At 38.2% G+C, this 14,697-nt stretch overlaps 1 protein-coding gene across 11 annotated transcripts in view; it reads right to left on the minus strand.

Moving 5' to 3' along the window:
* Positions 1 to 1,116: 1,116 nt before the first annotated feature.
* The window catches only part of MICU3 (mitochondrial calcium uptake family member 3), a 153,335-nt gene continuing 139,754 nt past the window's right edge, over positions 1,117 to 14,697 (minus strand). For 6 of the 11 annotated variants that reach the window (XM_048848154.2, XM_048848153.2, XM_048848149.2 and 3 more), the window contains one exon: positions 1,117 to 3,542. In XM_048848154.2, the coding sequence (XP_048704111.1) occupies positions 3,432 to 3,542 (111 nt within the window). In that variant the 3' untranslated portion in view covers positions 1,117 to 3,431. Of the gene's footprint in view, positions 3,543 to 10,185; positions 10,261 to 14,697 lie in introns of all 11 variants that reach the window. The other 5 variants (XM_075127887.1, XM_075127886.1, XM_075127884.1 and 2 more) reach the window with 1 other exon arrangement.

Genomic DNA, 14,697 nt, shown 5'->3' on the forward strand with positions numbered 1-14,697 from the left:
ACAATCATGTACGTGCCTCACTAACATTTGACATTATCATTGCTATCTGTATCATACTTGGAATTGCATCTATTTTCATACAAATTTTAAGTTATTTTACAGATGTAACTAAAATTACAATTTGAAAATAAGCGATCTTCATCTGCATAGTGTCTAAAATTATGTGTTTAGCTAATGTTTTTTAAACGGGCACTGCTAAGACGAGTACAAGCTAAATTTACATTCTAGAAGGATACTATTCTTTGATTGTACCATTTTAAATAATGAATGGCAAAGCACAATATGGTAATAAAAGTAATAATGATAATTACTCCAGCCAGGACAGGTTAGGCATTTTAGAACTCACAACTCAAAGAATTAAATTTAAGCATAAGAGATAAATAAAATTATGAAATGCACAGACCAATCAAAAAACTAAAATAACAGCACTGTAATCCTTAAAGAACTCTGAAAGAATAAAATTATAGAGAATATATGTGCATTGCACATTTCAACATGCAGTACCAAGAAGTAATAAGAACAATAACAATAATACAATTGTATTTGCGGGGGGGAGTGTGTGTATTGGGGGAGTGAGAGAGAGACAAAGTGTGTGTGTGTGCGCGTGTGTGAGAGACAGAGAGAGAGTGTCAGACAGACAGAGTGTGTGTGTTGGGGGAGTGACAGAGAGACAAAGTGTGTGTCTTGGGGGAGTGTGAGAGACAGCGCACTGTCACTTTAAGCACAGCACTCACTAGTCTGAAGGCTTGTTCAGACAGCAGCCCCGGCCAGCAGCTCCCACTCCTGACTCAGAAGCAGCAGTACAGACTACCCTCACCCCAGCTCAGAGGAGACCGGGTACACAGGTAGGGGAAAGGGGACACCCCAACATCAGCCTCCCACTGCCCCGCTCTGCACAACAGACCCCTAGGAACAGCTTGGCCAGAGGCTGCTCCAAAGTGTGGGGCCGGAGCTGCAGCTGGCTGCAGATGGCAGCAGAGCCAAGCAGCAGGGGGAGGAAAGGAACCCCTGCTCTGGAGGCGCCCCCCCTTAGAATGGCACCGTGGGCAGTCGCCTAGTCCGCCCACCCCTAAAGCTAGCCCATAATTTGATTCATCTGCACTGCAACAAAGGAAATTAGTTTGTTTCAAGTGCGTTTATTTTGAGATAAACAAGAATATGACAAGCATATTTTTTCATATTAGTGTACTGTTACATAATTTATTGTTATTGTACTAATAAACAAAAGCAGAAAGCACAGTCTTATGAACTAATCTGACAGTACTATATTCTATTTTATGCCAATCTACTGTACTTAGGCACCATATAGAAAAAAATACAAATTGGAAAAATGATACCAAGATTTTACATACATTGTGATTGGTCCTGCAATTGATTGCACATTGAAAAAGCAGTCCACTGCATACTGTTAATTACAACATCAGGGCCTATCAGCATTAGTACAAATCTCTTTGATTTTCTAGTTGTCAGCTGTGAGAGGAGAGTGCAGTAGGGACTGCCTGAGTATTTGTCACGGAAATGCTGTCTACAGTAGAATATTTCTGACATTTTTCTAGCTAGTATTTTCTTATTATATGATTTTTACCTAAAGCCAGATAAGCCATGTAAAAAGAAAACATTCTAACATTGATATTTCTGAAAGTGGAAATTCTAAAAAATTTTTTTTTAAAGTCAATTAAAAAAATGAATAAAACCTTTGTAAATTGATTAGTCCTGAAACTTCATCTTATTAACATAGAAGAAAACATATTCTTTTCTATTCATGCATTTAAAGATACTATATGGTCTTTGAGTGACAGACAGCCACATTCTACATGATGAAAGAATAAAACTCTTTGTTGTGTTTGTGATAACAATGAAAGATTAAAAACAGTATGTTGTGCCTAATAGCTGATTAAGGACTGAATTGCACCACTAAACCAAACCTTTTTTTTTTACAACTGATAACAATGTAAATAGATTAATATTAGATAATCCGTTTTCATGCACAGATTGCTTTTATGTCAATACTGATTAATTTCATATTCAATAAATTTTCCTAAGAATTACATTAAAATCGTGTGTGTTAAAGTGAGTTAGTATTAGGGTTTTATTTACTTTATGCTATCAGCCTTGTAGCCTTGTAAAAGCAGTGCAAAACTTTTAAATGCAATTGCTACATTGAGGCAAACCTGCCCCCCCAGCCAAACAAAAAAGACTGTGGATATGTAAAAACAAGCGGAATTGTGCTCCATTAATCATGACTTTTTAGGGCCTAATTCAACAACAAAACAACAACAAAATCATTCTTCACAACATAGAAATCTACAGACATGAGGCCAGGGAGGCTACAGATTGCTTGCATAACCCATAGCTGTATTAAAACTTATTATTTAATTCTAGAATTTGATTCAGGTAGAATTCCAAAGTCTCATGGTGTTTACATTTACCATTGTAACATTTTGTAACTGGCTGTAGCTCTGTGCTATTGCATGCATTCCTTTTAATTTTTTTAAAGCCACACCCCGGGGGCAATATTTTTTCAGTACTGCATGCCAGTCTAGCAGAACTGGATAGGATTAATTTCTGCCCCATACCATGCCCAAATTTTATGAAAAGTGCATTATTAACAAGTAATACATAATTAAGCTGAAATCCGTACTTTGGCAAAAAAGTTACAGAAACACAATGCTATATATTAAGTGGCATTGTATTACCTAACATGATACAAATATTAGCTAATACTTTGCCATTTTATTTTCATTATATTGTACACAATTAGACATCTTAAAATCAGGACATTTTATTAAACTGAATCAGTAAGATTATAACAGTAAGACTTACAGCTGTTGGACATCAGTACCTCTTAATTAACAGCAATCAATAATTCACATTATCCTATATCACAACTGCGACTTATAGTTGTTTTTAAATGACAGCTTTGTTGACTCATGAGTACTTACAACCTGTACATTCCACACTTATGCAACTGTTCTGCTACAAAGTGCATTCTCATCCCTGTTTTAACACAAATTTCATATAATATTCATTTTCTAAAAACAAATTCACATCCCCACCACATGGAAATAATTTTTCACCACTGCCAAAAGGCACATTCACCAGAATGAAAAAAAAAATTCTTTAAATGAAAGGCACATCTCAAAATAAATATAAACAACACACTTCTTTAAATACACATTCTTTAACATATACTTTTATAGGCCAGATGACAGTGTAAGTCAACCCTAAAAACAAAACACATACTGAAAAAGTGGTTGAAAGAAATCCATGAATAGAGCAGCAAATCAAGTGAAAAAACCCAATGGTGATTCAGTGCATAGTGCTGCAAGTGAAAGCTACATAGTTTACCTGTGTTATGTCATTTTTCACACACAATATCTAGGAAAAATAGTAGCAACCAAATGCTGAAGTTTTTTCTTTCCTTCAGTTTTTTATCCTAGCGTATCTCGACTCCGAAATTGCTTCCAGAGCTCTCTTAAATGTTCGCTTGTTACAGTCGTCACACAAACATAGTAATCCTTCAAACCATATTTTGGGGTCTCCTGTTAAAAATGAACAAGTATAGAATTAGAAACAGACAATGTGCATTAAATTCCTTGACACTAGATTATATTTTACAGGTGTTCATACAAACTAGGTAAATTTTTCATTACTACAACCAGGAAGTGCTAAATCCTCAGATTAGGGAGAGAAGACAGGCGAAGTAATATCTTTTATTGGACAAACTTCTGTTGAGAGAAACAAGCTTTCGAGCTTACACAGAGCTCTTTTTCAGGTCTGATATGCAGATCCTTGCACATGAACATGGTTGTGGATCTGTCTGAAGGTAAGTAAGCAGTTTCCAGAACTGCACCTCCACCACAAGCACATGGTTAGTATTCACCCAATAACTTAGTCTATATTGGTAGCTAAATGAAAACATATCCTTTTGTTCAGAAGTCTCCTGCTTTTAAGATAATTTCTTCATTTTCATAGCTGTATCAAAAGGTTCACATTTTTACACAATAAAATAAAAATACCAAAATATCTTGGTGCTTGTAGAAGACTCATGGCAATGGCTATAGCCAAGTATAAAATGAAGGCAGATAATACACAAACTTTCTTGCACTGTTATGTCAATTCTGAACTATGAGATTTCTGTTATTTCAATCCTGGAGCATCCTATAAAAAATGACTATTCTGCTGAATGGTACTGCAGTTCTGAGACATTGACAAATACCCAGAAGAGAGTAGGCTGAATAGGGAGCAAGGATGGTCTAGTGCAGGGGTCTCAAATGCACAGCCTGCGGGGTTATTTCCTGCGGCCCGCCAAGCTCCCTGTGCCTCCCTGGAGTTATTTCCTGCGGGCCGCCAAGCTCCCCGCCCCCTGCACCCCCTCCTCCCAGTGCTCCGCGTCCCCGCTCCTCTGCCTACCTCCAGGCACTTCCCGCTGCCAAACAGCTGTTTGGTGGTGCTTAGTGCTTTCCAGGGGGAAGGAAGGGGGAGTGGGGAGTCGCTCAGAGGAGGAGGAGGACAAGAGGCGGGGCTGGGGCAGGGATTTGGGGAAGGGGTTGGAATGGGGGTGGGGAAGGGGTGGGAAGAGGTGGGGCAGGGCCTCGTGGAAGGAGTGGAATGGGGGCAGGGCTGGGGGCAGTGGAGGGGTGTGTGTGTGTCAGTGATGCGGCTCTCGGGCCAATGTACTAGTCCTCATGTGGCCCTCCTGGTGATTGGAGTTTGAGATCCCTGGTCTAGTGGTTAGGGCTCTAACATGGGACCCAGAAGCCTAGGGTTCAATTCCCTGTTCTGCAAGACTTCCTGTGTGACCTCTGACACATCACTGAGTCTGTTACTTAGTTCCCTGGTCACATGCATCTTGTGTAATTTACTTACATACATTAACGATAAACAAAAGATCAGGTACTACAGGGGCAAGGTAACCATAGATTTATCTTTACTTTTAAATTTGTAAGATAAATTCATCAATTGTTCCTGGGCATAAATTCAATATTTTTAAAATACACTTAGAAACCATGCTACTCTAGCCATTTATCTATGTATTTCTAATGTGCCGGCACTGCTGTAGTTAGTCTCAGTATATCAAATTAGGAGAATTTTTGCCTCTAAAAATCACACTCTCCAATGTTTTCACCCTTTTCTAAGTGAGTGTATTGTCTTGTTGTTTTTTTAGACTATTTAATATACTCACTCTATGTATTTAGATGCACAACCCAATTTGCCCCTTTGTAAAATGTATGAAAAGAAAAATGGGTCTCGTATTGTATTTTTAAAGGCCCTCAATCGAGAACTTCCAAGATGAAAAATTACCTTATCTAGTTTGATGGCCTGCAATCCAGCACATTTAGATGAGGAAAAGCTTCATACGTGCACTCTGAAGGTTCTTAACATGGCCTTTCCAAATCTGATCTGAAGTAAATGTAGCTACCATCACAAATAAGCCGCTGCTGCCACTGCACACCACTGGCGGCAGCATGTCAGGGATATGTAGTTACACTTCCCAGTGAAAAGCAAGCTGTGGGAAAGATTCTGGCAGCAGGGAAAGGCTCTGGCAGCTGATACTTGTGTTGAGAGGCGTAATGTCAATATGCTTTCTAGAAGAAATGGGAGATGCTAGCTTCCTCTTACGTGGCTGGGAACACAGTCCATAGTCAGCAGTCAAATAACAAATACCCCTGTGTAACAAACACTGACTGAAGTACAGCACATTTTGGAGTGTAAGATTCTTCCTTGCAGAGCTTAAAACTAGACTTTCTTCAGTTATGAATCCAATATGATCTAAAATTTTCTCTAAAATTATGAGTGAAAAATAGTTGAGAGAATTAAACAATAAACCAAACAAACTGTGTCATTACTATATTCAATCTTTTTATCCAATATAATCCATCTACTTTACAAGACTATTGTTCACACAACACTAAAACTGGATTTGTAATCCCAGTTTTCTGCACAATCAGTAAAGAGAAGTCATTGCTCACCTTTCAGTTTGCCTGCCTCAGAGAAAAGACCTAGCAACAATGTTTCAGAGACAATTATCTGGTTTTCCTAATATTGCTTGTTATGATGGTCAAGTTTAAGTGTATAAAAAGATAGCCTTTTATTACGAGAATTGTACATTGGGAATGCATAGAAATTAAAGGTTTTTAAAACCTTTACCACATGACAAATCTAAATCTTGTTTGTATAAAACATTTATATTAGATAAGAAACTGAATAAGAAAACATAAATTAGCTTTTAGAATTCATACTTATAATATCAGTCTTCCATTGTCTTTACTTAACAGTTTCTTGTCCCCTTTCCTCCTCAACCAAATGAACTCCTACTGATGCTAATTCACGTGCTATGCCTTGCAGGGACAGCCACAGAGAAAGAGAGACAAAATCTGCAAGACTATTGTTAACTGTTTGAACCAGGCGAAGTTTGGATCTTGTTCCCCAAAGACAGATTTCATTATTTATTATAAGGGTAGCATGCTTCATGCTGTGAAGCAAATGTCATTAGTGCAGTTTAGAGATATGTAACACATAGCAGAATGTGCTTCTGTTTCTTTTTGGGTACAGATTCCAAGTGTGGTATAATCAGTGATAAGCATGCCAAATATTTAAATATCTTTTATTACTGATCTAAGTTTACCATACAAATCATATCAAAGTATAGACTAAAGTCTTTACATTTATATTTGGAACAACAGTAAAATTGAGAGTTATCATATTGCATCTAACCTTGGGTGATCTATATGGCAGATTTTTATATTGCAGACATACTATGTGTTTCTTTGTACATGAGGTTGGTGTTTAAATTAATTAATTTTCTGAAATAAATGTTCAGTTTCACACTGGTTAATGGCTCTGCCTTTATTCTCTTTTCAATTATTCTGTAGTTTAGTTTTGCAATGACTTTTTAAAAGGGTATATAAACTCACTTTCATTCCATAACACGTATAGTGTGAATAGTGCAGGTTCTATTGTCCCCAAGACAACTCTCAGAGCAGCAGGCTCAAAATCACATCACTTATGTTTTTAATTAATAAAGTTGGCCAAAGCTTGCTTCAATTTCAGCTCAACAATCTTCATAACATGGATTAGTATTATAAATGAATGTAACATCTTTTATCCAAAAGGAACTAAAATTACCTCACAAAGTACATATGGTATGTTTCATACATCACTACTGAAATGCAACTGCCACTAGGGTCGAGGGCATTAACCAATTGGTGCACATTAAGGGAAGGGGGAGTTTTAGCTTCAGCAAAGAAGGTTAAAAGACCAACTCTTGCAAGAAGCCCCAAGAGAATGTCCAGGTACATCAGACAGGACTTCAGTTTTTCAGTCTCACCTGAAAGAGTCTACACATAGATAAACTGAATACCATGCAGTGTACTATGTCAGAAGGATGAATTAACTCTGCTTGGATTTAAAACTCTGGTTTCAGGGAGTATGGGCACTTATACTTGATGCTTAGAGCACAAAGCCTCTCATGTCAACAGAATTTTACTAGGTTTAATATTAATGTTTTGGAGTTCTTCTCAGTGATAACATTTTGTTCCAATTTGGTAAATACTTACTATTGAAACTCACTAAAAAGGCACAGTAAATGTACAGCACTTTACCAATCTATTTAAGACCTGATACCTGCCCTGAAGTTACAGTCTAAAGTATAAAGAGACAAACAAAGGTATGTCAAGGCATATAACAGTACAGGAAAAGGAGGATGCGTAAGGACTATTGGGGAAGAGAAAACAAAGTACTCCTGGAAGAAACTGCAGGATTAGGGTTTTAGTTAACGAGAGATTGAATAAGGTAGGAACAAAGGAAAGAAAGATAATGCTCAGGTTACCAAACTGGGAATCAAAATAGTGAGCCTTAGAGGTGATGTGAAGATAAAATTGATCTAAAATAATTCTTACCCTGTGTGACTAACCAGTTAGATTATTAAATTGAAAGAATTTTAAAAATCACTTTGTTTTTACCACTTCACCTGTCATTTAAACTTCACTTCACTTGTGCAGAGAAACTAGAGTTTTGCCTGTTTAGAATGAGTTACTTTCCAGTTCTGAGGCACTAACACAATACTGCAGTATTTGGGTTGGACCCACACATAGGATTTTTAAACTACAAAGTGTAACCAAAATGTAGTTTTCTTTTTTGGAAATAAAGTCCTACTGATTCTAAGTTTCATATGTGACAGTGTGGGATATGTCTGAGTCAAATTTTGAGCTCTATCTTGTGTGTGTGTGTGTGTGGAAATTTTGGATACAGACAGCACAAGCCTGCACATACCCAAAGATAACCTATTGTACTACACTCCTGAGAGTGGCTCTGCCCAGCAAAGGTGTTGGATACCTTGCTGATGGACTAACACTAAGGGTACATCTACACAGCAGTTGGGAGGTATAATACTAAAATTAGCAGCATAGCTGCAGCTACACGGGTGTTGGCTCAGACTAGCTGCCCGAGTACAATCCCACCTGAGTCCCTGGGCACATACGCAGGCAGCTAGCCTGAGCGGCTGCCCATGCCCACACTGCTGTTTTTAGGCACTAGTTCAAGCAGAGCTAGAGCATGTACATCTACCCAAGCGGGGAATGACAAACTGCTATATAGATGGTCCCCTTAAGAGCCACTAAAATCCCAATCAGGGGCCAACAACTTTGTTTGCAACAATGGGCTTTCTACACAAGGTCCTGAAGGGGAAAAGGGGGAAGCATGACTGGTGGGCATGTAGCTTCTCAGTCTGAGTAAATGGCTAACAGACAGTGGCCTCATTCTGCTCTGTGCAGGGAATGATAATGGCCACAAGTAAAAACAACTTGAAGGAGAGAGGAGAGGAGGAACTCTGTGAAGCCTGAAACACTGACAAACCTCAGACTCACAGGAAGGGTAGATCAGCCTAAGGGAGGGTGCTTCTCAAGGGGTTTTGTGGTTTTCAAAGATCTGTAACTCTTAAGTGCTTTAAGTGTAAAGTAATTATGCTTAAGAAATTCTATTGCTAAGCATGTGTTCCTTGCTTTCCTGCTATGTTGTTCCCAAGTGGGTTAAACTAGAAGCTAAGAGCCTAGGTGGAGCTCTACAGCAGTGTGTGTAAATGACTGTGGATGGAGAGTGGGCTGTTTGGGAGGCCTCAGACTCTGATTTCAGAGTCTATGGCAGCTGGATGGCAGCATCTCATGTTCCAAGGAAGGACATAAGACAGGTGGTCCGAGTCTGGCCTACGGTTCCAGAGCTAAAACAGTTACTACACTCTAGCCAGACCCAGTTGGTTTGGAAGCACATGGGACCTAGCAATTGTTTCCACTTGCAACAGACTAGTGATCGTACAGTGGGTGTGTAGGGCCAGATTCTAACAGGCCCCTTTCCCCCCCATGAAACTATGTTTGGGACCTAAACTAGTTGTTAATGCCCCATGAGTAGCTACTATACAATTATTATTTCACCTTCCTCTGTAGCACGGGTCACTTGCTGGAGGATTCTCTGAACCTTGAAGTCTTTAAACCATGATTTGAGGACTTTAATAGCTCACACATAGGTGAGAGGTTTATTGCAGGAGTGGGTGGGTGAGATTCTGTGGCCTGCATTGTGCAGGAGGTCAGACTAGATGATCATAATGGTCCCTTCTGACCTTAATATCTATGAGTCTATGAGTCTGTTATGTACAGAAAGGAAAAAAAATTGGCATTTATGACCTTAAATCACAAAAAAGCATGAACACACACTTTCAATGGAAAGATAGTTCAAGCAGCAATGTTAGAAATACACCAAGCTATTAAAAATATGTACACTTTCAAACTAAAGTGGAATTAAATTAAATAACGATTTCTCAGTGGGAGAAGGGAAAATCTACCTTTACTATAGATGTCTTTAGTACCATATATATCATACAGAGTTATCTGAAGCATGAATAAAACTAGTTACAAAACAGACAGAAAATACCAACAGAAACTCACAAAATCTGTGCTGTGGGAGAGGGAGAAGAAGCGTTTTCTTGAATACAGTACAAACAAAGCAATATGCCAACAAAACAATGATAGCCTGAAATAGAATTATATGACCTTGTAAAATACTATGATGATCACATTCTGATAATCTATTCCTTAATTCTGTAATGGCAAAACAGAACAGTGGCAGTTTAACATGCAGCCATTCCCATCAGCATGCTGGCACACTTAGAAAGACTAAGCAGCTAACACATACCGTAACTTATCTGCTATAGAGTTCCTTCTTCACGCAGGCTTTGAAAGTGGTATACCTCTGTACAGTTTTGTATCCCTGTGGAGCAGAAGATGGAGAAGTGTGCAGATGCAGACAACATGTGAAGGCAGCCAGAGGTAAGCATAAGACAACAGTGGCATGAAAATACAAAAGAATGGGGATTAAACGACAAATAGCTAGAAGTTAGTCAGAGTAAATAGTCAATTATAGGTAAAACTTTTTTTATCATTCAGTCTTTATATTTCAAATGAATTGTAATTGAAGATAAAATTTATAAAGGAGAGGGAAATGGTTTAGCATTACAGTTTTAAAAATAAAATATATGAAAATCATTATCTTCAATCAAACAAAAAACAAGGAAAACAGTTTTCATTGTTATGCCTTCCTACTATATAATATTTGTACAAGCTTTTAACAAAAAACCTATGGCAATATTCTGACTGACCACTGGGTGGCAGTTAAATACATCAGATTATCTCAAAAACGGTTTTCAAATTAAACCCTCTCTCTCAGGTTATAACAGTTTTCTTTTAATGTCAAGTCCCATACTTGAAAAAGAGATATAAATTCTTTTATATAATATAAAACCTATTAGACAGTCAACTGTTTTATGTCTATGCTAGTTTCTTAAATATTCCATTTATGAAGGCAGGTACTGGAAATTTAGTTTTCATAATGTTTTAATTGTTATAGACATCTAATTTATAGTGTTAAGTAACCCAGTTAGACAAGTAGACAGTGTAAGACAATGGAAGAGAAAATGACTGTGTATACTTGTTAATTCTGTATAAAGATTAGTATCTGGTCCTCTCTCCAACCCCATAACTTTCTGTCCTTTAACTGACATTCAAGTGAACGATCCCTTTTATAGAGCAAAACTTACAGTCCTGGCAGAATCTTTTTAGAATTCCAGTTTCACTTAGCCTCGTGCTTTATTAAGTGCACTTGCTTTATTCAGGCTTAATGTGGCCACAGAACACTTTGTGCTAAAATACTTACTATTAATTGTAATAACCATAAGCTTCTTTGAGGCAAAACATCCCCAATAAAACAAAATTTTTAAACAATCTCGATTATTAGGAAACATTGCTCTAACAACTAATCAAAAGAACAGAATATTATTTTTCCTTTCAAGGCAGCACTCAAAGTTAAGAGGATTTTTTACTTTTATTAATCATCATTACTATGTCAAAACAGTCACATGACATGTCAATTCAAAAGGTACAATTGCAGGGTCTCTAAAATGTAGCAAATTGAAGCTTACTTGGCCATTATGAAAAACTACAGTAAAAACTGCAGGGTTTTATAACTAACATGAGAAGCTAGCATACAGGAGGGTCTCTGATTGTAGGGAATCATCTATAATTGCAATAATAATTGTATTATTTACATTAGACAAAAAAGAAATGCCATCTAGAAAAGTCACACTCCAAACAGATGCCTGCTGTTATTTAGTTTCTATTACTTTTTCTTACTAGATATTTTTAACTAATAACAAAGACTGATGCGACTTATGAGGGTGTATGGATGTATGGTATTTCACATTAAAATATTAAAACACTGCATCTGGACTTTATAAATTGAAATTTGATCTTCATTAAGTTTGACCAGCCAAATACTTCTCTGCAGATATAAAATATTGCATCAGCAGAAGCTATTAGTCTTCTTTTATCCATAAAAGCTAACAAACAGAATGTTAGTAACCATTAGGAAAGGGATCCACAATATGATAGAAAATATCGTAATGCCACTATATAAATCCATGTATGCCCACACCTTGAATTCTGGCTGCAGTTCTGGTTAGCCCATCTCAAAAAAAGGTGTATTGGAAAAAGTAGGGAGAAATTGATGGAGGGGATGGTATGATGGGATCTTTGACTATTAGAGGTAAATATGCCCAATGCCCTGTGATGGGACACTAGATAGGGTGGGATCTGAGTTACTACAGAGAATTCTTTCCTGGGTGTCTGGCTGGTGAGTCTTGCCCACATGCTCAGGGTTTAGCTGATCACCATATTTGGGGTAGGGAAGGAATTTTCCTCCAGGGCAGATTGGCAGAGGCCCTGGGAGGGGTGGGGGGAGGGTTTGCCTTCCTCTGCAGCATGGGGCACAGGTCACTTGCTGCAGGATTCTCTGCACCTTGAAGTCTTGAAACCATGAGTTGAGGACTTCAATAGCTCAGACGTAGGTCAGAGGTTTGTTACAGCAGTGGGTGGGTGAGATTCTGTGGCCGGCGTTGTGCAGGAGGTCAGACTAGATTATCATAATGGTCCCTTAAAGTCTTAAAGTCTATGAAAAGGGCAACTAAAATGATTAGGGGTATGGAACAACTTCCATATGAGGAGGGATAAAAAAGACTGGGACCGTTCAGTTTAGAAAAGAGATGACTAAGGGGGAATATCTTAGAGGTCTATAAAATCATGAATGGCATGGAGAAAGTGAATAGGGAAGTGTTATTTACCCCTTCACATAACACAAGAACCAAGGGAGGTCACCCAATGAAATGAATAGGCAGGTTTAAAACAAACAAAAGGAAGTACTTGTTCACACAATGCACAGTCAAACTGTCAAACTCATTGCCAGGAGCTTATATGAAAGACAGAAGTATAACTGGATTAAAAAAAGAATTACATATGTTCATGGAGGATAGGTCCATCAGTGGCTCTTAGCCAAGCTGTTCATGGATGCAACCCCATGGTCTGGGGATGACAGCAGATGGATCACTTGATAATTGCCCTGTACTGTTCATTTACTTTGGAGCATCTAGTTCCGGCCACTGTCAGAAGAGAGAATACTGGGCTAGAGGGCTATTAGTCTCACCCAGTATGTCCTTTCTTATATTATGTTCTTAGCAAATGGAATTTGCAAAACTTGCTATGGACTTAACACATCATTATATTTATTAAGAAACCACTTCACTGAATCTTAGGACTGGAAGGTCTTCTAGAATCGAGAGGTCTTCTAGTCCAGTCCCCAGAACTCAAGGCAGGATTAAGCATTACCTAGACCATCCCTGACAGGTGTTTGTTTAATCTGGTCTTCAAAATGTACAATGATGGAGATTTCACAACGTCCCTAGGCAATTTATTCCTGTGCTTGAACACCCTGAAAGTTAGGCAGTTTTTCCTAATGTTCAATTTAAACCGACCTTGCTGCATTTTAAGTCCATTGCTTCTTGCCCTAGCCTCAGATATTAAGGAGAACAATTCTTCTCCCTCCTCCTGGTAACAACATTTTACATACTTGAAAACTGTTATCATGTTCCCCCTCAGTCTTCCCTTCTTCAAACTAAACAAACCCAGTTTTTTCAATCTTCCCTCACAGATCATGTTTTCTAGACTTTTAATAATTTTTGTTGCTCTTCTCTGGACTTTCCCCAATTTGTCCACATCTTTCCTGAAATGTAGCCCCCAGAACTTGACATAATAATCAGTTGAGGCCTAATCAGAGTGGAATAGAGCGGAAGAATTACTTCTTGTGTTTTGCTTACAACACTCCTGCTAATGCAGAATGATACTCGCTTTTTTCTGCAACAGTGTTACACTGTTGACTCATATTTAGATTGTGATCCACTATGACCCCAGATCCTTTTCTGCAGTACTCCTTCCTAGGCAGTTGTTTCCTATTTTGTATGTGTGTAACTGATTGTTCATTCCTAATTGGAGTACATTGCACTTGTCCTTATTGAATTTCACCCTACCATTTATCCAGTTTGTCCAGATCATTTTGAATTTTAATCCTATCCTCCAAAGCACTAGCAACCCCTCCCAGCTTGGTATCGTCTGCAAACTTTATAAGTGTACTGTCTATGCCATTATCAAAATCACTGATGAAGATATTGAACAGAACCAGACCCAGAACTGATCCCTACGGGATCCCACTTGATATGCCCTTCCAGCTTGACTGTGAGCCACTGATAACGACTCTTTGGGAATGGTTTTCCAACCAGTTATGCACCCACCTTATAGTAGCTCCATCTAGGTTGTATTTCCCTAGTTTATGAGAAGATCAAACAAGACAGTATCAAAAGCCTTACTAAAGTCAAGATATACCACACCTACTGCTTCCCCCCATCCACACGCCTTGTTAGCCTCTCAAAGAAAGCTATTAGGTTGGTTTGACATGACTTGTTCTTGACAAATCCATGCTGACTAGGTTCCATCTTCTAGGTTTCTTCAAATTGATTGCTTAATTATTTGCTCCTTTATCTTTCTGGGTACGGATTGGTCTGTAATTCCCCGGGTTGTCCTTATTTCCTTTTTATAGATGGGCACTATGTTTGCCCTTTTCCCATCCTCTGGAATCTGTCCTATATTCCATGACTTTTCAAAGATAATTGCTAATGACTCAGCTATCTCCTTAGTCAGCTTCTTGAGTATTCTAGAATATATTTCATCAGGCTCTGGTGACTTGAAGACATCTAACTTGTCTAGTAATTTTTAACTTGTTCTTTCCCTATGTTAGCCTCTGATCTTGCTTAATTTTCACGGGCAT

Source organism: Caretta caretta, chromosome 4 (genome assembly GCF_965140235.1).
Source record: "Caretta caretta isolate rCarCar2 chromosome 4, rCarCar1.hap1, whole genome shotgun sequence".
NCBI classification, from domain to species: Eukaryota; Metazoa; Chordata; order Testudines; family Cheloniidae; genus Caretta; species Caretta caretta.